A 24,891-nucleotide genomic window follows, 5' to 3' on the forward strand; every position below is an offset into this window, starting at 1 on the left:
ACAGTTACGCAATATTTCATTGTCGTTCAAACTACATACAGACATACATACATAGATATTTATCTACAAACTCAAAACCCTCAAAATACTTAACCGCAAAATCATGCAACAACCTGCAACAGCCGGCACGCGCACAATTACTAAACACACAGCTTCACTTTCAGTTTCAGGCACCAATAAAAACTCTCTATGCTGCATGTACTAAAGGAAGGCCTACTTTAAAACAAAAGGAAATCATTGGGATTAAGACGTTAGTTGATTGTTCTAATGACGCTAATAGCTATGCTAATATGAGCTACTAACCTTTTCTTTTCTTTGCGCTAGCACATCGTGTGTGTGCTCAAGCTACGAAGCTACTACCTATCTACCTGCCTGCCTGAGATCACTCATTGAGCCGGAGATTTCATTCATAAAAATCCGGTGATTTGCTTAATTCGTGCGCTTAAATTATAACACAGCGTTTAAATGCACGCAGTTCAATGCAATTCCAACTAAAACTGCAGCACTGCAACACAAACAAAACTGCGCGGCTGCGGTTATATGTACCTCCTTAAGTGCCATAAAACTGCAACAGCGCGACTGTGTTTGATAAATCTGCAGTCCTTAAACGAAGGAAAATCTACGTAGGCTAGTCCGGCATCCGACCAAACGCATTTTAAGCCTAACACTGCTGTTATAGTATGTATCTGTGTGTTTAATGATAAATACTTGGAACTTCCATATGGTGGATTGTATCCTTAAAGTATATTTGCTTGCTAATGATCATTTGTACTTTATTTTGAATAAATAACGATTATGATGACGCGCTAGCAGCCACATACGCGATGGGTTTTTTGGCTGAATATCATAAATAAAAAAAGTAAATATCACAATACCTACCTAGAACAATGGAACGATTGTAAATTTGTTGAATTGTTGAAAGGGAAATCATAAAATAATTAATCATAAACTGCAACTGTATCTTGCATCGATCACTGTTTGATTGTGTTTTCTAGCTGGGTTTTATGGTCCTCTTAAAAAATTCATTCAAAAACTTGTCCTAATTATTTGTTACCTGTTTTTGCTCTATATTTTTTTATGGCTCTTAATTGGAACACTGTGCTCTTAATAGCAGGTCTGCTCTGCTGTGCTATTTTTTTTATTATTAAATGCCAATAAAACTCACTCACCGTATGTGCTCTAATTATTTTTCGATCTATAAAACTTTTTTTGTCTAAATTGTCTTGGGCAAATTCTCTGAAATGCTGAAAAACTATATATTTCTTTTTTATATTCTTTAAATTACTTTGGGTATTTACCTTTTTGTTATGAACCAGAAATTCTACTTACAATATGCCCAGAAAATTCTTTGGAAATTTTCTTTTATTCAAAGTGCGAGTACATACTTATTTGTTATTGGGTTTTTCTTATTTTAAACTTATTTGGATACAATATTTAATTTATTTTATTTCCTCATGTTATTGAAATTGAAAACCACATAAAAAATATGATAATATTTAATTAATACTTATTGTTTATTTTGAATACATTCATATTTACTTAGAGACATTAGCGATGTAGAAAGAAGCATGTTTTTCCTAACAATTTCAAAAAAACATATGAATAGTTTCCCCGTTTTAAGGAAAAAATCATTAACTATTGTTTCCGCTCAAACGTACATATTTATTACACACTCAGTTATTTGGTAATCCAAGTTTATTTAAGAAAGTAAATACAGACATCCTGTTAAAGTTCTTAATATGTATTTCTTTAAAAGTTTTTAATATTATTGTTAGTTGGTTTTCTTGTTGTTATTCTGAATAAGTCCATTATTTAGTAGCTGCTAACTTCAGTTAAAAATTGACTTTCTTCACATCAATTTAGACTACCTCAAAGACAAATTGTATATTCTCCATTTTAATTTTAACTTTCTGAATATTATTTTCGGTTTCTAATTTCAATTGTTTTTTTCACCATTTCAACTTGAATTTGAGATAACACAAATTGTACTTCATAAAAGCAGACAATATTGAGAAAAAACAATTATTGAAATTAATATTCAGAAAATACTAATTGAAATTAAGAAATACAATTTATTTAGTAGGTTCACAAGGTATCCTAATATCATATTGTTTTAATATTTCACGCATAAGTGGCTCTAGGCCTCTGCTGTTTGGTTACGACAGCACAATAAACATAGCCAACCATTGTGAAATATTAGAACATTAAGACAATATGATAATATGATACCTTGTGAACCTACTAAATAAATTGTATCTCTTAATTTTCTGAATATTAATTTCAATAATTGTTTTTTCTCAATATTGTCTGCTTTTATGAATTTGAATTTGTGTTTTCTCAAATTCAACTTGAAATGGTGGGGATTTAAAGTGGCATATTTTTGAATCTTATTGAGATATTGACCAAAAATTAACTTATCTAAACAAAAAACATTAATTTGGAATAAATTTAGATCAAATTGCTCCTAATATTGCAATCCTATTAAAATTTTGATGCAAATTTTCGTTTTGGAAACTCAATAAATATGTAATATGTAATAAAATCTTTATTTATTAACAAACCTCTATGAAATTTTGAACGTTTTTTACATTTGTCATTCTAAATAACAAAATGTAAAAAAACTTGTCAAAAGGTGAAAAGGAATCCCGCAATTCCTAAAAATTGGAGCGAAAATCCAAAAAATTTAATTTTTACATTTTTGCCCATAGAGTCCACATTTCCTTCGGGGCTGGGAAAATACTATGGGGATAAATAGGGAATTCATAAAGGTTCCCAAAACTACTTTAAATTTTCTGATCCCAGCTTTGGGATTTTAGAACATGTGTTCCAAATTGTTCGGATGGAAAACAAAAAATGGAACGTGTTTAAAAATTTTGCATGTCGAAGGTACCCTACTTTGAGCCCCCATAGCTCCGCCGCTGGAGCATTTGTAGGGTCCATTTTAATAACTTAAACTTGAATACTCCTTGTCTATTAGGGTGACAGATTCTTCGACATTTTTTAGAAACCGGTTTTCGGTTTCTTCGAAAAATTGCAATTTAATATAAAAATATTAAAACGCCTAGAAAAAAGAAGAAAAACAGTTCTATTTATTAAAATAATAGTGATTAAAACAATTTTGATTACTTCTTTTAACCTTCACAAGGTATTCGGTTCAAATTTGACCCATTTTTAAATTAAAATTTATTTTTTTCTAAAAGTTATTGGTTGATATTTTATGAATTTTATTTAATTTCAAATGTCAACAACTATGTTAGGTTTTTAGAAAAACATATTGGCAAAAAAATATCTATAAACTTGTTTGGACTTAAAGTATTTGGGTCATATTTGACCTGGAGTAAAAATCTTGTTAATCAAGTTAAATTTTTTCAGAGCTTTGTAGCTCTAATATATACAGTGGTTGACAAAACAATGGAAACTTTTCCAAATATTTCATTAGTGGCCTAAAATCTGAAATAATTTTTTAAAAAATTTTAACATTTTTGTAGTATTTTAATTTAACAGAAAACAAAGGACATAATTAATTAATTAAATTCTAAAAATGAGAAAATAAAATTAAAAGATCTCTTTATTACGGCATTGACAAAACAATGGAAACTTTGGTATTATTTTAACAAATATGGTCTAAACTTTTCAATAACACAATATTTTGTTGGGTATCCCATATTTTTTATAACTGCTACACATCGACGATGCATTGAACCAATTAAAGAGTCAATGGTCTCCTTTGAAATATTTTGCCATTTTGCCTTATAACCGCCTCCGATAAATCTTCCTTCCTGGTGTAATTTTGGGTCCTTATTTTACGATCTACAATTTCCCATAGATTTTCTATGGGATTGAGTTCTGGCGATTGGATTGTTGGATTGTAACCACTCGGTTACAACCCTAGAGGTGTGTTTCGGGTCGTTGTCGTGTTGGAATCTCCAAACTAGGGGCATATTTTCCTCAGCGTATGGATACATAACATCGTTTAATATGGTTCTGTATCCTATACCTGTCATGGTATATTTTATAATATGAATTGGGCCCATACCTTACCATAATATTTCCACCGCCAAACTTTACAGTCTTATTTGTGTACTTTGGATCTAATCTTTTTCCCTTTGGTCGTCTTACAAATGTTCTCCCATCACTGCCTCTTAAATTGTATTTGGATTCATCGGAAAAGAGGACAGTATTCCATTCTGGCAAATTGTAGACGAGCAGAACGGTTCTTTTTAGAAATGAGTGGTTGTTTCACAGGACGATAGCAACCAAGACCAGCCTCATTTGCCCTGCAACTAACTATTCGGGTACTTATTTCTAATTTTAGGCAATTTCTTGAACTCTCTCGCTATTAAATCATCTTGTCTAGGAGTAGTCTTACGAGGTTTTCCACCTAAATGTTGAGTTTTTACAGAACCGGTCTCACGAAATTTCTTTATAATTTTTGAAACTCTTGATTTATTTATTGAATATTTGTCACAGATACTTTTTTGTTTAAACCAGCTTTAAAATCGTTAATTATTTTATTTTTTAAGTCTTCACAAATCTTAACTTTAGCCATTTTCGTTAACTTTGAAAAAAAGCAATTATGCGAAAAACTTAAAAAAAGAAATTGTGAAAAATTAACAGAATTTAAAAATAAAATAACTGTAAACAGGATGCTTTTTACATCGTTCTTTTAAATATTATTTTCGTTTTACACTTCTTTCTTGCAGAAGTTTAAAAGTTTCCATTGTTTTGTCAGTAGCGAAATAGTGAACATTTTTAATTTTGTTCCCCTTTTTCAGAATATAATTAATTATGTTGTTTGTTTTTCAGTTAATTTATATAAATAAAACTATACAAGTAAAATACTAAAATCGTTAACGTCAGTAAATTTGAAGAACTTATGAAGGTTAAAATAATCTCTTAGGAATAAAATACAGTTTAAATGCTTTGGAGTATATCGATATATTCTTTTGTTTTTATAAAACTAGACATTGAAAATGATCTTTCACTCAGTGTACTTGTAGGACATATACATAGATAACAATGCATTGAGCAAGTTTTCAGGCCTTCCAGATCACTTGTGACATTTGTCTAAATATAAAAAGTCTTCTAAAATAAAGTATTTCTTTTAAAAAAGTGTTTTGAATTTTAAATGTTCTTTTAATATCACTTTTCTTCGATATTCGAAATGTGAGCTTTTCAAAAAAACCGAAACCGACCTTATCAATAAACCGGTTACTAAAAACCGAGCCGATCACCCTATTGTCTATGACATGTCAAATTTCATCCTGATCGGATAAGCCGTTTAGAAATGCCAGATTTCTTTCTGTGCACCCAGATCGACTCAGAATCACTTTTTGAGTCGATGGCTGGCTATCCATGCAATCCTTATGCGCAAAGTACAGGTTGCAATTTTAAAGAAATTTGGTCCAATTAATAATCAGAAAAATTTAGAAACCTACATTGATAATATATATAATAAAAAAATTCGATTACTGTTGCCGAAATAATCAGAAATATCGTTACCTTTTAACCGTTTCGAATCGGCAACCAACCTTGGTTTAATTTTTTTCCCTCGTTTTTGCATTACCATTTACAATGCTTGCTACAATGTAACGTTTATTGAGGCTTTACAAAATTTAAAACCGATACATTTTGTAAGGTTAGTTTATTAAATATGAAATTTTCCTCGAATTCACTGTGGTTCACTGAGATAAAAATAGTCATTAGGATTGTCTTGAAATTCACGAAATTAATAATAAACTAATTTTTTGAGCCATTGATACTAACAAAAAGACATGTGTATTTGTGTAAATGAAAATTTTCATCAAAATATACCCTTTGATTTAAATCTCTTCAGTTAATCAATTGAAACGTTGTTCACGAACGCCAAATTGCTGAACTTGTGTGTGTATACTCGTGTAATAGTAACTTAAACAAGCAAGAAAGTAAGTTTATAGATCTGCAACTAGATGGTGCCGCTAAATCTTTACCTGCCATAGTTAACCCTATAATCCGCACAATTTTCCAATTTGTTGGAAAAACGCTTAGTCTCAAGATCAGCATAAACAACGCAGATAGCATGATTAAAGCTACATGGTTGGGTAGATTTTTAATCATGGCTCATGCAACAATTTTAATCATGGATCATGCTTATGTAATCTTCGATGATTTGTACTAACGCTTATGTGCTCTTCCATTGTCTGATAAGCAGGAGGATTTTCTAGTACAAAATCGTTCTTGGGTGGATTTGGCTTAAATATGTTACTCAGGTGTTCGGCATGAATTAATGCAGCAAAATTTCTCAACGGATTTTATCTATCTAGCGGTGGCTTAATTTTTCGCTTTGCTTTCCAACTGTAATCGTCCCTCAAACTGTATTTTTGGATTTCTATGGATTTGACAACTGATATACATATTTCCTGTATTCAAGCGAATTTGTTTGGTAAAACAGACAATTTGTAAGATATTTTGATGTATTTTTCACATAATAGGTGACAGGCGAATGGTCAGAAGATAAATCAAAGGCTATTTCTGCAAAATCAAGAGCCGTTTTATAGAATTTGTGATCGAATAAGAAAAAATAATAATTTCGATATCGAAATAAAATAAAATGTATGGTTCACCCAAACGTAATTATTTTTCAAAAAGCTAAAGAATACTAAATAAATTGGTAAACATATTACATTATGTACAACCATTTAAATTTACAAACCCACGAATATCATAATTCTGCCCCAGCCGTGAGTTGAACTCGCGACCTCATTTTAGATTTATATATGACTTGATGACGATGGCTACAAAATAATGAATTTCTTTATACATTGGGGAATTGGGTAGCATCATTGCAAATGCAAAAATTTACAGTAATCCAATAACAAAATGCAAGACCATTTCCACAAGATTGTGAATACCGCTATTATGTTGCAGTTACAATTAAAATTGTAAGTGAAGTTTATGCTGGGATGAACGATGTCTTTCGTCAGTAGAATTTTTGCAACATTTGTACAATATAAATTTATCATTGTTAGCTATGATCTTTTCCCATCATTCTGGCATAATATTGATTCCGAGTAGAGTATCCAAAACCGAAAACCGGTCAACCGGTTTCTTCATCTTTGTAAAATCCACCGGTTTCGGATTTTTTTTAACTTTTCGGTTTTTTGACAAACCGATTTTTGTAAGACGGTTAACCGGTTTAGTGAAATATATTTTCTAAAGCTCATTCAAACATATTTATGAAAAATTTTGATACTATTTTCAGAAATATTGATTTATTTTATAGAAAATTGTATCATTTGACAATATTTCGTAAAAGATATAAAATAATTGCGTAAATAATTCAAAAATGCTAAATTTCCATTAAATAAAAATTTAATATAAACCGGTTAACCGATTTTTTTGAAGACAAAAAAATCGAAACCGTTTAACCGGTTTTTTTAAAATACAATAATCGAAACAGGTATTTTCGGTTAAACCGAAAAACGGTTTTTTTAAATTTGCCGGTTTTTTGGACACTCTAATTCCGAGCCAAAATAACTGCTCATCTTTTGAGTCCAAGAACGAATCAATCCAATTTCGGTTACTCTGTTCTGGAGTGAGAGCATTCTGCATCGATCGATACAAATAGTAGTCGGACGGGGCATGGTCTGGCCTATATGGAGGGTGAGGCAGAACTTCCCAACCACTTTTTTCTAAATACTTTTTAACAGGTATTGCAACATGTGATCAAGCGTTGTCATGATGGAATATAGAATGATGGTTTCATGTCTGGCCGCATATTCCGCGTTCTTCGGCAAAAACTCGCTTCAAACGAATCAGTTGCGTTCGGTACAGATTCCCTGTGATGGTCTGATCAGATTTCAGCAGCTCATAATAGATTGTACCCCAGATAGGCCCCCACCAAATACAGATCATTACCTTAGCGTCATGGATATTTGGCTTTGGTATCGATTCGTCTGTTTGGCCGGGCTTTACATACGATCTCTTACGCTTCGGGTTATCGTAATGGATCCATTTTTCATCGTAATGATTCGGTGTAAAAATGATTTTCTTTTATAGCGTTGAAGCAGCATTTCAGACATACAAAATCATCTTTCCAAGTCTCTCGGCTTCATTTCGTATGGTAACCAATTTCCCTGCTTTGGGATGAATCCTTTGAAATTTCTTCTCATTTGCTCTATAGTTGTATAGCTTTCCTAAAGTGAACAACAATAAATTTCAGCAAACTTTGGATCATAATATGATTCCTTTGGACCACAATATGAATAATTTGGATCATAATATGGTTGCTTTGCATCATATTATGATTGCTTTGGATCAAAATATGATTACATCAGCAAATAGTATGGTATTTTATGATACTAATAATGATCATAATATGTTTGGACTACAATCATAAATCTTATTATAATATTTTGCTCTTAGATTATGTTTACCACAATGTAAAAAGTGAACCATATTTACACAGTAAATTTGTTTTTAATATAAATTATTTTGCAGTTGCTTTCCAATGTAAAATAAATTTAATCAAAACCACTTGTTTAAAGTACATAGATACATATTAATTAAAGTTTTATAAATCCTCAAAAAAAATATTTATATTTTCGATAAAACAAAAGTAAAATTTCAAAAGAAAATTGAATTAACTTTCACTTCAATAACTTGCAATGTTAAAAGAAACCCCCCAAAACAAAACAAAACTTTTTTTTATTCCTTCATTGTTGTGCCTTTAATTTATCCTCCTTTTTTAGATTGAATAAATTTAATCTTTTTGAATTAAGCTCTTATCTTTAGCGAAGGTGGGTTCCATCATTTGTTTTAACTTCACCAAAGATGCGAACAGTTAGATAATCACATTAAAAGCCTACAACACAGCAACCAAAACCTCCAGCAGTAACAATCTAAAGGACAAAAAGGCTAAAATTGTGGTATGTAGCTAAAAACCCACAAAATGAACAACCAACAACCCCTCCAGTCTTAATCGAAGAAAAACAAAAGTTTCTTTTTTTTATTTTGTATTTTTTTCTTCTGGTTAAAAACAAAGCAATTTACCTCCATGATGCTTTTTGTCAATTCAATTTTTTTTGGTTGATGCTATGAGGCTGTTGTTGTTGTTTTTGTTCCCCCAAATAAAATGATAAAGTGATGAAGAAAATTGAACAAACCCCAATGGTTTTGCCAGACACACAAATACACTTTAATGCCATCCATGTACAAGGGAAATCATCAAAAACCCGCAAAGCATTAAGGGCGCGTTTTTAAAACACCACATAGATACACATCCACATACACAATCACACTCTCTCACCCATACATTCAATCATCCATTTAAATACGTACGAACGTACGCACATACCCAGACTCAAATCTTTACTACTACATGCCACAAAAACCAAAAGTATGTATTAATGCGTACAATAAAATTCCAGAGCTTTTAAGGAATGTAAGTAAGTAAGTGATCATATTAATTTCTTAGGTTTTATATAAATCACAAGCTTTTTTACCAATCGCACAGTGGCCATTTGAGTTTTTTCGTTGCAAAAATCAAAACTTTTGAACCAAATGAGATAAAAACAAGTAAGAGAGCTATATTAGGCTGTGCCGAATCTTATACCCTTCACCAAATTATACTTCAAAATACAAATTTTAAATATTTTTAGGTAAACAAAATTTATTTTTTTTCCAAAGTTGTTTTTTAATTTCTTGTTAAAATTTTTTTTGGTTTTTTAATTTTTCGGGTTAAAAAATATTTTTTCCGATTTTGACCCATTGTAGGTCCAACTTGCTATGGTTTTATATATGTCGTTGCTAAGGTTTTGAAATATCTATTATTAGATATCCATATTGTCTATATTAACGACTTAGTAATCCAGATATAGGTAAAAAATCGAGGTTGTCCTGGATTTTTCCTCATATCTCAGCCATTTGTGGACCGATTTTGCTGATTTTAAATAGCAAACTTCTCGAAAGCATACCTGACAGAATTATTGAAGATTTGGATCCCAAAGATATCTGGGGTCTTCAGAAAATTTATTTCAACAAACAGACAGACATGGCTTAATCAACTCCGCTATCTATAAGGATCCGGAATATATATACTTTATAGGGTCGGAAATGAAAAATGTAGAAATTACAAACGTAATGACAAACTTATATACATATACCCTTCTCACGAAGGCGAAGGGTATAAAAATTTAAATTTGTGTAAAAATCAATTTTATGGGAAGTAAAATAAAACATGTTTTAAAATTTTAGATTTTTTATGTTTCTTTTCTTTCCAGACATGTTTTCAAAATTTTTCATTTTTTATTATTTTCTTAATAAATAGATCTATCAATAGAATCAAAAAGAATGACAATCCGTCACCAAGTTTCCTAAAAATCTTCTGTTTTTTTGAAAACTGAAAATCACGGCTATATCTTCAGAACCACAAATCTGATTGTAAAGAATAGTAGAACATTTGAAATTGTTGGACAACTTCCATTAAAATTCAATATTTTTTAGGTGCACATGAAAATTTTGCAACCTCACTTGTTCTTCAGGCGCCACTGTGCGTCGTTGAGAGAAGTTATTTCAAATCGAACAAAAAATAGCACTTTTCGGATTTGTCATCAACGATTTTATAGTAGTCGGACGGGTCACGGTCTGGACTATAAAGCGGGTGAGGCAAAACTTCCCAACCACTTCATTCTTGGATCAATTTTTCATCGCAAGTAATGATATTGTGCAAAAATGGCCAGGGCGATCTTTGTCTTCAAAGATCTTTGTCAAACCATCTCTCGCACATTGAATCCGGTTTAACACATTCACCATTAGCTTTGGTGAGCAATCGGTGTGCTTCAGCGGCACTTTTTTCAGATCAAAGAAGTAAAGCTAAACTTCTCACATATGACGCTTTCTTGTTATAAAATTCAACAGTTTCGATACAAAAAAATGTTCAATAAATAAATGACAGATATGTATGTACGCTTCAAAATGACATATAAGTTATTAAAAACAAAAAACGCGTTCAAAAGATACGCCATATATATAATTTGTCAGTTTGCGAAAATTCAAATCAGGAAAATACATTTTATTAAAACTTAAGCTAGGTACTCTGTTCAAAATTTCGTGCGAAATGCTGTCAAACTACATATAAAATATTTGGAATGAAATATATGCGAAATAATTTCGCAAAAGCTGTACTCTGTTTTTATTGTGGAAAACATGTGAAATACATCTGGCAACCTTATTTTTCCACACGAAATAACATATGCAGCACTTCTTTCGCACGAAATCAAAACTAACAGCTAGCTGTCAAACAGCATATACAATTTTTCGCATGAAAAAACCATAATTTTTCGCAAATATGAACAGAGTACTAGGCTTTACACAGAAAAAACTATTTCTTAAACCGTTTCAATTCAAATATATATCACATATTGAACTGGTTTCAATTATTTTATAATTGAATCAATTATTCATGTGCTCAAAAACAAAATTTTCTGATATTTTCTATTGAATTTTGAGTTTTGAATTTGATAATTTTGACAATTGAATATAAAATTTTCGTTATTAGTTGAACTTTAAATACAAAAATTATTGAATAGATAATTTTCGTAATTGAAAATACATTTTTGTTATTTTTTGTGTTTTCAATTAATAAATACGAAATTACCGTAATCTCTCATTTGTTGTGTCTCATTTCTAACTTTCTGGTTGAATTTTCCGTTTTGGTGTATTTAATTACTTATAGCAAAATTTCACGGACAATATTTTTGCGGAACATTTTAACCCCTTAAATCCATGTTTTAATGGTGTTTGTTGCTCTTTTTTAAAAGAAGGACAAAAAAGACCAATGCCTTGGGGATTTAGAGGGTTAACATATTATACAAAAATGTTCTTCGTAACATTTTACATAAATCTACTGAATACATTTTATACCTAAAATGTTCTTTAAAACAAAATTCTTAATAAATGCGAAATTAACCCTATGCTCTCTTTTGTTATGTCTTTTTCTGACTATCTGGTTGAATTTTCCGTTTTGATGTATTCAGGGAATTTCACGTATAATTTTTTTACAGAACAGTTAACCCTTTAAATCCCTGTTTTAATGGTGGTTTTTGCACTTTTTTAAAAGAAGGACAAAAAAGACCCATGAATTGAGGATTTAGAGGGTTAACATATTCTACAAAAATATTCTCCGTAATATTTTACATAACTTTGCTGAACACATTTTATACCTAAAATGTAATAATCATATGGTTTCTTATGAAGATTAACCATAATAATGTGCCAGAGTTGAGAAACTTTAACCCGCCCTCAAATGAAATTCAGATGTAAACTTTCAAAACGTCGATACACGTGTCTTTTTTTTTTGTCTCCTCTATCAAAATTTATTGGTCGGACCTCATAATTTTTTTTGGTGTTGTATAGTGTTATGAAACAATTGAAACCAGTTCAATATGTGATAAATTTTGAATTGAAATATAATTTTTTCTGTGTATTAACTCTATTTTGATAAAATCTTAAATTAACTAACATTATTTTATTAGGACATCGGGTGCAAAGTTGCAGTTTTTTAACTTTGAGACATATCTTTGTCACAAAAAATATTGGAGTACTTTGGAATTTCAAAATTGACAGAAGTTCAAGAGAGAAAAGGAAAATTGGTACTTTTTCTTCTAATGATATTTTTTTTATGGATTTAAATTATTTAACTTTTGTACATAATAGTTTGCTGATATACTTATGAGTAAGATAGAATCAAGTATAGGAGACTTAATGTTATTAAGGTTCTAAAAAGGAAGGACTAATGATATTATTCAGTTCTTCAAATGGTACTTTTTGAATTTTCCTAGAATCAGGAAATTAAACACACATGATCCCAACTCATTTAGAATCTACAATAATGGTTACCTGTAAGTAACTTGTTTCCTACTAATAGTACTTTTTTGAATTTATTTTATAATAATGGACCTAGAAATATGAAATTAAAAAAAGGGAATTTGAAGAACTTTTTCCTTTTATAATGGTATATATATATATCGGTTTTTATATTATAAAGAATTTAGATATTGGACAGGCGATTGAATTAAAATAATTCAAAAATTAATAAAATAAAAGTTAAAAGTTTGACGAATTGAAACGGTCTGCTAATAAGTCATTATTGTCATAATGTCCTATTATTATAGCTTAAACAAATTTTTGCTGTGTTTCCAACAAACAAGTTCTAAACTAATAAGATTTTTTGAACTACTAAAGTTTATTTTTTTGTAATAAAATAATACTTTTTTTGTTTGAAACACAACAGCAAATTGTTTAAGCTATAATAATAGGACATTATGACAATATGACTTAATAGCAGACCGTTTGAATACCCCAATTGTTTCAATAAAAAACTCAAATGAGACTAAAAGCAGGTTTTCTTTATTATAAATTTAACTTTTTAAATTCCTATGGTCATGGTATTGGTTAGATTCACGCAATAAATGTAACCGACGCAAATCTTAATGGAACTCTCAATTAATAATGTATGATTTTTGGAATGATATCTTAAGGTTCGTATTGGTTACAAAACATACGGATTTATAGCGTACCGAACGTAGGTTAATATCATTGTAATATCGATGGCAAAAGCATATAGTATATTCTATATTCTTGAAAACTATAAAAAATGTCTGTTACTAAACAATTTTTAATTTCGATTGGGGTGGCGAATACCACTGGCTAGTGATTTACAATTGGAAAAATTTTTAGAAAATGGAAGATACCATTTTTGACAATTTTGTTGTTCAATATCCTGTATTCAAAAGAAAATGATTTTTAGGAAAATCTATTGTAACTACGCATTACTATGTGACCACTACTGCAAAAATTAGATAAGCGGTTAAATATTTATATACAATTGATTTTAGATAACACAAATTTTAGAAAACTCAATTATAATATGATATTGAGAAATCCAAATTAGTTTTCAATATATATAATACGCACAGATCGGAAACTAGGGAAAAACTCAAACAAAAAAATTACTTAAAATAGTCACACATTCGAGTGTTGTTTTTATTCTCACATAGTAGTTTTTACTAATATATTATCACCACTTAGATTTTTGACAACTGTGTTAGGTCTATGACATCAGAGTTTCCAATCTATGTGCATTTATCTATGTTTTAAACTTTCATTTATAAACTGATGTTTTCATTCCTTTAAACCCCTACTCACCCCAGCTCTAAAAAGCATTAACAAAACCATTCCAGCCATGCTTAAATTTAACAATAAGTTTTTTACATCACAAAATATTAAAGGCCTTCGTCGTTGCCTTCTATAACAACTTTTTCTGCTGTTCTTTTATTTTTATTTTTTTTCTGCGAGGATTTTGAAATTTTAGTGTCGAAAAAAATGCTTTCCATTGGGGGTTTGTTAGTAGGTAAGCGTAAAATTCACAATTACTATACTCTTTAATACACAGATACGAATACGCATACAAATGGCAAACAAAGATACTAACATATACATGGGTATATACATACTTTTTTATACATACAGTGTGGTGCAAAAATGGAACAATGTTTTTAATTTTTTTTTAGAAAATTATTAATATATTTTGGGAGAATTTTAGAAATTTTAAACTGTCTTTAGCTTTATACATCATTAAGTGTGTACTCTTCTATAACAAAGGACAAGACTCCAACATTCTACACTCCTTGTATGGGCAATAGACAATATTGGTCCATGATTTCACCTAGCCCCCATACAAATGTCCCCCCGAAATACTGTTTCAACAGTCATAAATATGTTGATTATACACATATTATTGGGTGTATGAATTTCAAATTCTTAGCTTTAATTTTGATATAAGTTTATTCAAAGTATTGACCATTGTTAGCTATGACCTTTTTCCATCTTTCTGGCAACGTATGAATTTGAGTTAGAGTTTCCGGTTTTCCGGTTTCCGGTTAACCGAAAAAGTGTGTTTTTGAAAAAACCGGTTTTGATTTTTGTCTTTTAAAAAAACCGTTTAACCGGTTTCGGTTTTTATCTTTAAAAAAGTCGGTTAACCGGTTTATATTTAAATTCTTCGATTCTTAAGGCTCTTTCTTTATGCAATTATTTTATATATTTTCGAAATATTGTCAAATGCTACAATTTTCTATAAAATGAAACAATATTTTTAAAAATGGTATCAAAGTTTTTTAAAAATATGTTTAAATGAGCTTTAGAAAATATATTTCATTAAAACCGGTTAAGCGTCTTACAAAAACCGGTTTCTCAAAAAACCGAAAAGTTAAAGAAAACCGATGGAGTTTACAATGATGAAAAAACCGGTTGTGCGGTTTTGGATACTTTAATTTGAGTCCAAGAACGAATCAAGCCAATTTCAGATACTCTGTTCTGAAGTGTAGCGTATCAAAGATAGAACAAATAGTGGTCTGACAGGCAAAACTTCCCAATCACTTCATTTTTTAATAGGTATTGCATAATGTGACCGAATGTTGTCATTATGAAATCATTTATTTTATAATTTATATTTTAGGGAATTAGTAGAAGCCTATCAATCATATTGTGGAAGATGGATTTGTTAAATACTCACTAGTTAGGGAATTAAACAGTTTTTTGCTTATTCTGAACAATCAGGTTTTTGCAGATAAACCATAATGTGACCGAATGTTGTCATGATGAAATAATACGGTTTGTCTGGCTGCATATTCTGATCGATTTTCGGTCAATGCTCGCTTCAAATGAATCAATTGCGTTCGGTACAGGTTCCCTTTGATGGTCTGATCAGATTTCAGCAGCTCCACCAAATACAGAGAATTACCTTAGCGCCATGGATATTTGGTTTTGGTGTCGATTCGGTTGGTTGCCCGGCATTCACATACGATCTATGACGCTTCGGGTTATCGTAATGAATCCATTTTTCATCGCAAGTAATTTTCTTTTATAGCGTTCGGACATGCAAAATCTTCTTTCAATTCGTAGCTTTTGGATGAATCCTGCTGCTCGCAATCGTTTTGAAATTGCTGTTTGAGTAGCTCCCAATGATTTTGCAAGATCTTTTTGAGTTTCACCACAATCTTCATGGAGTAATGCCTCCAATTATTGGTCTCAAAGTCTTTTGTCTGGCCTGGACGATCTTTGTCTTCCGTGTCAAAATCAGCACTTCTGAACCGCACAAACCATCTCTCGCACGTTGAAACTGATGAAACACATTCACCATAAGCTTTAGTTATATACTGTAAAGTATTGCGAACATTTTCATCCCTAGGTCCCCTTCTGAAAATGCCTTGAACATTAATAATTGTCTTATAATAATGAATTGGACATATACAAGTTTTATATGAACCTACATCTTTCTACCAACTTTTGTGAGGATCGGCCCGTAATTGAACGTTATCATACCCTTCACCTTCGTGAGCAGGGTATAATAAGTTTGTCATTCCGTTTGTAATTTCCACAATATAATTTTCCGACAATATAAAGTATATATATTCTGGATCCTTATAGATAGCGGAGTCGATTAAGCCATGTCCGTCTGTCTATCTGTCTGTTGAAATCAATTTTCTGAAGACCTCAGATATCTTCGGGATCCAATTCTTCAATAATTCTGTCAGACATGCTTTCGAGAAGTTTCCTATTTAAAATCAGCAAAATGGGTTCACAAATGGCTAAGATATGAGGAAAAAACCAGGACAACCTCGATTTTTTACCTATGTATTTTTGACCTACATATATCTGGATTACTAAGTCATTAATATAGACAATGTGGATATCTAATGATAGATATTTCAAAGACCTTTGCAACGACGTATATAAGACCATAGTAAGTTGGACCTACAATGGGTCAAAATCGGAAAAAATATTTTTTTACCCGAATTTTTTCTTTCACCAAAAAAAACAAAACATTTTTTTTAAAAATTAAAAAAAATTTTAATTTCAAAAATTTAAAATAACAATTCGAAAAATTTTTTTTTTCCAAAAAATAAATTTTGTTTACCTAAAAATAATTAAAATTTGTATTTTGAAGTATAAATTGGTGAAGGGTATATAAGATTCGGCACAGACGAATAGAGCTCTCTTACTTGTTAATTTCCAAAATGCTCCGCAAACCTATGCAGAATTTTATAAACATTGTTTCACTTTTGCACCCCAGTGTACATATGTATATATTTCTGTTTGTATGCATGTATTCACTCGGTTTTATTATAATCGAGACAGAAATCAAAGCCCTAAAAATTGTTTTGAGGGCCATAATAAATAACTCCCTTCTTGCTCGTCATCAGCATCTTCTCATCATTATATTGGTATATACTCATCCTCATCATGGGGTGGTTTATATTTATGTTAAAGTTATTCTTTATTTTTTTGTGTATTTGGTGTTTTTATTTCCTTTTTTCGTTCCTTCATTTAATGCGAGTACAAATGGCATGAAAAGGCCAATAATATGTATCACAAGAGCAGCAGTCATTTAGTTGTTGGTTTTTCAAAAAAAAGTTTATGTTTGAAAACGATGCTTGTTCAAATATATTTAAAGAGCAGCATTTATAGAAATATTTGAGAATTTATTTCATAATTTTGTTTTGGGGGTTTTTCATAGTGCTTGAAATGTACAGTGTTTTAAAAGGGAAAATTAGTTAGTGATCCAAGAAATTTATTTATTATTATTAAAGCTTTTTCACACAAAACTTAATTTTGAACATATTAATGTTTTAAATGTGTTTGTACATAAAATACCTTAATATACCTGTTTATAAATTCCTTTGATTATCACTGTGCCGTTGTAATTTATGTGGTCAGCTTATTTTGAAAAGAACGCCCCTAATAGAAAACTTAAATATGGATACGTTGAAGAATAGAATGTTGTATGAACTCAAGTCGCAACTCCATTTGTTACCATTGTATAATGACTTCCTTAAAATAAGTGCCCGTAAGTACAAAGATTTGAAATAAAAATACGATCCCTACACAATATCATAATGAATTTTTAAATCTTAGATATGACAATAATGTAAACGATGCATTGCCTGAAACTAACCAAGAAGATGTTATTTAATTTTTAATTATTTTTCCATTAAAATTTAAATTTTACTTAAATTTTTTTGTTCGCTTGCTTTTGTATTAACTTATTTAAAATTTAGGATGTATTACATTTAAATTTCCTCTTTTATTCAAATAAAACATAAGGTATATGCAGAAAATATATTTTTTTTAATAAAAAAAATTTAGTCGTAACCGACATAATTTTATTAATATTATAAAATGTGTAAAGGGAAAAAAGACCTAAGCGACAAAAACATCGGATATAGTGTATATATGAAATTGAAATAAACTGCATCCTATATCTCAGATATAATAATACTTATTAACGGAGTTTTAAAGAAATACCATGGCCTACTCCAAAGATATTTAAAAAAATGCTCTCCTGTAAAAGTTTGTTTTTGTCGGTTACGTCTTTTGTGCGAAAACGGCTCGATATAAAAAGTAGTTTATTTTCTCAATTTAAATTTATAGTTTCCCAATAAATCAGAGGCCGATCAGACAATGAAAACGATTTTGCTCATTAAATATTGGCCATATGACTTAAAAATTTGTGATTTTTTAAATTTTTTAGCTTTTATTTTGAAACATTTGTACAATATACTAATACATGCCATTAGAAATGACCTTTTCCCATCTTTTTGGCTACATATGGATTCCGAGCCAAAAGAACTGCTCATCTTTTGAGGCCAAGAACGAATCAAGTTCAAATTGAAGCGTATCCAAGAGAGATCGTTCTGCTTCGATCGAAACGAACAGTAGTCGGACGGGGCATAGTCTGGAATATAAAGCGGATGAGGCAAACCATCCCAAACACTTCATTCTAAATAGTTTTTAACAGGTATTGCAACATGCGACCGAGTGTTGTCATGATGCAATGTTACGATGTAATGTAATGGATCCATTTTTCATCGCAACTAAAGATTTGGTCCAAACATGATTTTCTTTTATAGCGTTCAAGCATCATTTCAGAAATGCAAAATCGTCATTCAAGGTCTGTCGGCTTCAATTCGTATGGTACCCAATTTCCCTGCTTTTGGATGAATCTTGCTGCTCGCAAACGTTTTGAAATTGCTGCTTGAGTAGATCGCAAGGATTTTGCAATCTCTTGTTGAGTTTTAAAAACAATCTTCATGGAGTAATGCCTCCAATTATTGGTCCAAATTTTTTTTCGCTGGCCTGGGAGATCTTTGTCTTAAGTGTCAAAATCAGCAGTTCTGAACATTATCCAAACCATCTTTCGCACATTGAAACCGATTAAACACATTTACCATAAGCTTTGGTGAGCAATCGGTGTCCTTCAGTAGCATTTTTTTTCCAAATTAAAGAAGTAAAGTAAAACATCCCGCATATGACGCTTTGTTGGCACAAAATTCGACATTTTCGAAGCAAAAGAAAACTTTTTTTCTTACATGTTCAATAACTAAGTGAGAATAAATGACAGATATGTACCCTTCAAGATGTACCATCTATTCGTGTATTACAAGTCAATTTAAATGACACATACATATAACCCGATTGGAGTTATTTTTAAATGACAATTTGTATAACTTATATTTAAAAATTCTATGTTTTTTTGAATACAACATCTCTAAATTGTTCGTTCAAACCAAATTAAACCAAATTGGGAAACCGTACAAGAAAACAGGTATTTCTGATATTATATTTTAAATTTGGTAAATTTTTGTTACAAATAATCTTTGAAAAAGCATATGATTTCTTTAAAACAAGTCTTGCATGTTTATTAAACTTTAAAAGAATGAACAAGTCTATTCTAAGATATTTCAGATTTTCAACAAAAGGACACCCTCATGAAAGAGTTTTAAGTAATCTTTTTACTTTCTGGAACAACATAATTTTTTTTACATTGCATTTCGGAGACAAATTGCTTCACATTTAGAAGTATTAGATTTCCCAATTACCATAAAAATGTTTAACAATTTGAAAATGGTTAGAGATTTGTAATTCAATATGGTAATACAAGAGAAAATCATTTGCATAAAGTAAGCCAGTTGAATTTGGGAAATTGTGAGGAAAATCATACATGAAAAGCTTGATAATGAGTGGAGCTAAAATGGAACCATCTGTTACCCTGAAATTTATATTTTCGAAATCTGATAGATCACTATTAAATTGTATACAAAATGTGCGTGTGGTGAAAATGTTTTCAAAGAGTTTAACATTAGAAGGATTAAATCCAATTTCAATAATCTTAAATGGATTACCATTGTGAAAGATTACATCACTTTGAAATTTTAATAAAGCATCATCTGTAGAGTACCCTTTTTTTAACGAATTGTCCCTTTTTTCTCCAATTATTCTTTCAAAAAGTCTCCCTAAATTTGAGAGTAAAGAAATTGGTCGTTATTTTTTTAGGTTATAAAAGTATATTTTAAAATTGTAGATCCATCCTTGAACTCTCACAAGATTTTGGTATCAAACTTAATTAAAGCTATAATTTGCCACTAATTTTGCTAGTATTCATACATGGTGGTAGTTGTCTGAAAGCAAATTAATAGGCTATTGAAATGTATCAAATCTAATTTATGTTGGATTTTTTCGTTCAGTTAGAAACTGTTAATAGAGATATCCAATTAATGAAAAAACTCTTACATATAAGTTTGAAATCATATTTTTAAATTTTCAACTTTTAAATGACCATTACTATTACAAGTGAAATATTACTATGGTCTACCAATATGTCTCACTGATTTTTTCTTTTCGAAACCCAAAACGTGACATCTGAATTCAGCTACAATAGCTCTGTTCAATAACTAAAAGTTGTTACTAGTTAGTAACAATTGTTACTGGAAAAGCGTTCATTAACTCAAAAAACTTGCAAGTAGAGAAAAATTCAAGAGCGTATAAATTTTAGAGAGTGCTCTCTCGTTGCAAACTATTACAAGTTCTATTTTGAACTCGTAATAGTTATTTATTTTCAATTTTATTTTTGTGTTGAAAAATTATAAAAAAAAGAATTTTCAATATAATTGAAGAAAATGTGAGTATTTATACATTTTAAAAGGAATAAAATATGAAAATTGTGTGTATAAAACAATTGTTACTGGAAAAGCGTTCATTTACTTTTTACTATTTTTGAGATTTTAAGAAAGTCATTTAGTAAATTTTGATTTTATTCTCTCGTTGCAAGTATTTACTGGGAAAGTAAATGAACAGACCTAATGATTTTCCAAAATTTTTGATTTTTCTCTATGTTTAACTAAAACATTGAAATTGTTTTTAATACAAAATTTAAATTTTTTTTTAATTTAATAAAATTAGGCAGTCAATTTTCAATTTCAATTCATTAAGAAATAACAACTAATAAAATGAATTCTGAAATAAATGTCAGCAAAGTTCTATTATATAATTTTCATAAATGGCCATTAATCGCTTCTACGTAATATTTTCCTGACTTAACCGTATTTAGCAGATTTCTATTAATCACCAATAATCTTATTCAGAAAAATTCAAAATCCTATCCACTTAAAATTTCCAAAAACGAAAATCTACGCAATATTATGCACTGTTAGTCAAGGTTCTTCTTAAGATGTTTCCTGGAAAGAAAAATAGCAGCATTTAAATATATATTTTTAATCGCATGTAGTAGGACTAAATAAGATTTAATATAAAGTACACACGTTAAAATCACGAACATAATTTGAGCAAAACCACATACATACACCAGAGCAAACAACAACAAGATGCCGCGATGTCTGCTAAAAGTGGGAAGCCATTGTTGAAGAGGATTACAAAACCAAATAGAGCAACAACAACAACCACCACTACAACTATTACTACGAAAAATACACCCTTAATCAACCAGGGAGATTCTCTTAAACTCTCCTTGCACTCACATACACAGTTTAACAAAGTACTTACACGTTACTCTCTGAGTGATTAAAATAAATCTTATGAATGAAGCCGTAAAACCATGAATCAGGGAGATTTTCATTATCCTGCAGCTACACACAGCCAGGCAAACGTCTAAGCCAAGTGATTGAGTAATGCCAGCGATTTAAGTGTAGGTGTATTAGTGTATGTAAGTGCGTGTGTGTGTGTGTAAGTAGGTATGATTTGTTTTACAAGTAGGTAGACAATGTGTTTAACAAAAAGGACCTAAATGCTGGCACTTACTTACACACATTCACTCTCTATCTCTCTCTCTTCACAATTGTCATTTATATACTCTGCGCATTTTAGTTTGTCAATCAGTTCCAATACGGATCTTAACGAGAACACATACAAACGAGTATTTTTTTTGTCAAGAAAATATAGAAAAACAAATTTAAGCAAAGAAAATTATTAAGTGAAAGTGTTTTTACACAACAACAAAAAAAACGAAAGAACATTTATATATTTTTTATAAAAAATTAAAATAAACGAAATTAAAACAATGTCTACCTTAAACATGCATCCACCACAAACCTACTCCAGACTATTCCGTCCTTGGGATTGTAATAGCAGTGCATCATCATCGCCCATCAATCAAACCGTGACCAATGAACAACATCAAGTCGCCATACCTTTGGTGAAATCTGAATATAGTTCTTCCAGCGAGGATATGTCTGCATCATCCACTTCTATGGTGAAAACCGAAAATTGCTCTTTCAGTGGCAATGAAAGTGATCGTGAATGTGCTTCCTCCAGCAGTTCTTCCTCAAAATCATGCAGCTATGAGGATAGTTTCAGCAACAGCATGCAAATGGATTCAACTACATCTACATCACCCACCATGACCAATGCCTTGGTACATCCTGTTCCCTATACGAACTCTCATTTATATGGATCTTTGGACAGTCATGCTAACCATTTGGCAGCACATCATCAACATCCTGCTCATGCCAGCGCCATGACTCACATGATGCCACCTATGCCTGCTGCCTCGGCTAGTGATTTTTATTATGCTGCCGCCGCTGCTGCAGCAGCCAATGGATTACCACCAGTGCCTACAACCAGTGCCGCCGCTGCTTACGCTTTGGATCCCTATGCCTTGAGTTTAATGGAACAGGAATATGCTCGTGTTATGGCCGAAGATGCCCATCTCAAGGCCGTCAATGCTCGCAAGCAAAGACCCAAGAAATTCAAGTGTCCCCACTGTGATGTGGCCTTCTCTAACAATGGTCAACTCAAGGGCCATATCCGCATTCACACCGGCGAAAGACCCTTCAAGTGTGATGTTGAAACTTGCGGCAAGACTTTTACACGCAACGAAGAATTAACCCGCCACAAGCGCATACATACCGGCTTGAGACCCTATCCCTGCACCGCCTGCGGCAAGAAGTTCGGCCGTCGTGATCACCTCAAGAAACACATGAAGACCCACATGCCCCAGGAGAGACAATTGGGACCAGCCATCTTTGTGCCCATGTATCCTTATCTTTATGGTTACTAAATATGGCAACTTCCATTCACACAACATAAAAAAACCCCACTCCACTCAACTGCTAAGCAAAGCTGGGCAAGGCCTTTTACTCTACTAATTCTTCAATGTTCCTACAAGGTTTCCAAAAACAAAACACGCGTTTGCACGCATTAAAAACGCTACAATTATCATCATCACCATCACTTTCCTCTTCAGCCCAAGAAGACAAAAACAAACAAACAAATCTCAATTACCTCATTACGATTACGATAATAATTATTAAATACTATTATCCTGTACCTGGCTAAACATTTTATATTAAAATATGTAACTGAAAGTATTGAAGAAGAAAAAAAGAAACGCACAAACATTTAACCAAGTACAAATAGATATTTCTACATGGAATATTTATTATTTTTTTAAATATAAATGTATTTATCTATATATCTATCTATCAACATGTATGTATTAGAATATTTACTTTATTTTGGAAATACGTGTTGTTCCCACCTGAAAATGTTTTCAATATTTTTTGTATTTTTTTCCACTTGTGCATTTCTTTCCCAAACAAAAAACCACACATGTGTAAATATCTGTATCTTTTTTGGATACATTTGTTTTCACTTCCAAACAAATCTAGTTCTTAAGTATATTTTAACTAATTATTATTTTTATATAAGTATATATATATATATTTTAATTTAATTATATTGACATTTTTATGAAAAAAATAGAAACGATTTTTAAAAAACTAAAATTACAAACTTGTCTTGAATTTATTTATTAAGGAGTTGGTCAAAAAAAAAAACTTATACACACTATTCCAGCCAAAACTTATCTTTTCAATAACAATTTTCAACTGTTATTTCGGTCAAAATTGGCACCGAAAATAAGTACGCGAAAAAATATTTAAAACTTTTAAACAAAAAAAACCAAAAAAAACATTAAAAGATCTGTAGGTTCATCGTCAAGACATTAAAATAATAAAAGAAAACCTGGATCAGGAAGAAAAGAGTTCTAACAGATATTGGTAAGGCAAAAGAAGTCAAACAACTCTTTCGAAGAGCACCAAACAATTATATCAGAAAAGCAGCTCGTACAGTTAAATACTGGGATTCTTCTTTGCACATAGCCAAAGCTAATGCTGAATTGAACTCGTATAAAGTTCAGAAAGTTCCAGATCGCAAAAATTTAGGTAAAATAAACTGTTGTTAGTTTAAGTTATTTAAATGGGCCCTACATATGCACCAGGGGCGGCGCTATGGGGCTCAAAATTGGGTACCTTTGACATTTAAAATTTTTAAACACGTGTTTGTTTCCACTCGATTTCAAAGATTTTTATATTGTGCTATTTATCTCTTATAATTTCCGAGTTATGTGCATTTCAAAATATAAATTTTAAAATTTTGCCATACCTTGGTCCGATTTTTTAAAAATATAGGGCGTACTTTTGAAACGAATGTTGTCGAATTTTTGTTTGTTAGTTAGACAACTAAAATACCAATAATATACAAAAAATTTCGGAGCAA

The 24,891-nt window shown here is 30.8% G+C and overlaps 1 protein-coding gene across 1 annotated transcript; it reads left to right on the forward strand.

Moving 5' to 3' along the window:
* Positions 1 to 22,393: 22,393 nt before the first annotated feature.
* hkb (huckebein) lies at positions 22,394 to 23,407 on the forward strand. The gene has a single exon (XM_065511044.1). It carries the CDS (start codon positions 22,394 to 22,396, stop codon positions 23,390 to 23,392), a length of 999 nt encoding a protein of 332 aa, XP_065367116.1. The 3' UTR covers positions 23,393 to 23,407.
* Positions 23,408 to 24,891: the final 1,484 nt, after the last annotated feature.

This window comes from Calliphora vicina, chromosome 1, assembly GCF_958450345.1.
Source record: "Calliphora vicina chromosome 1, idCalVici1.1, whole genome shotgun sequence".
Lineage (NCBI taxonomy): Eukaryota > Metazoa > Arthropoda > Insecta > Diptera > Calliphoridae > Calliphora > Calliphora vicina.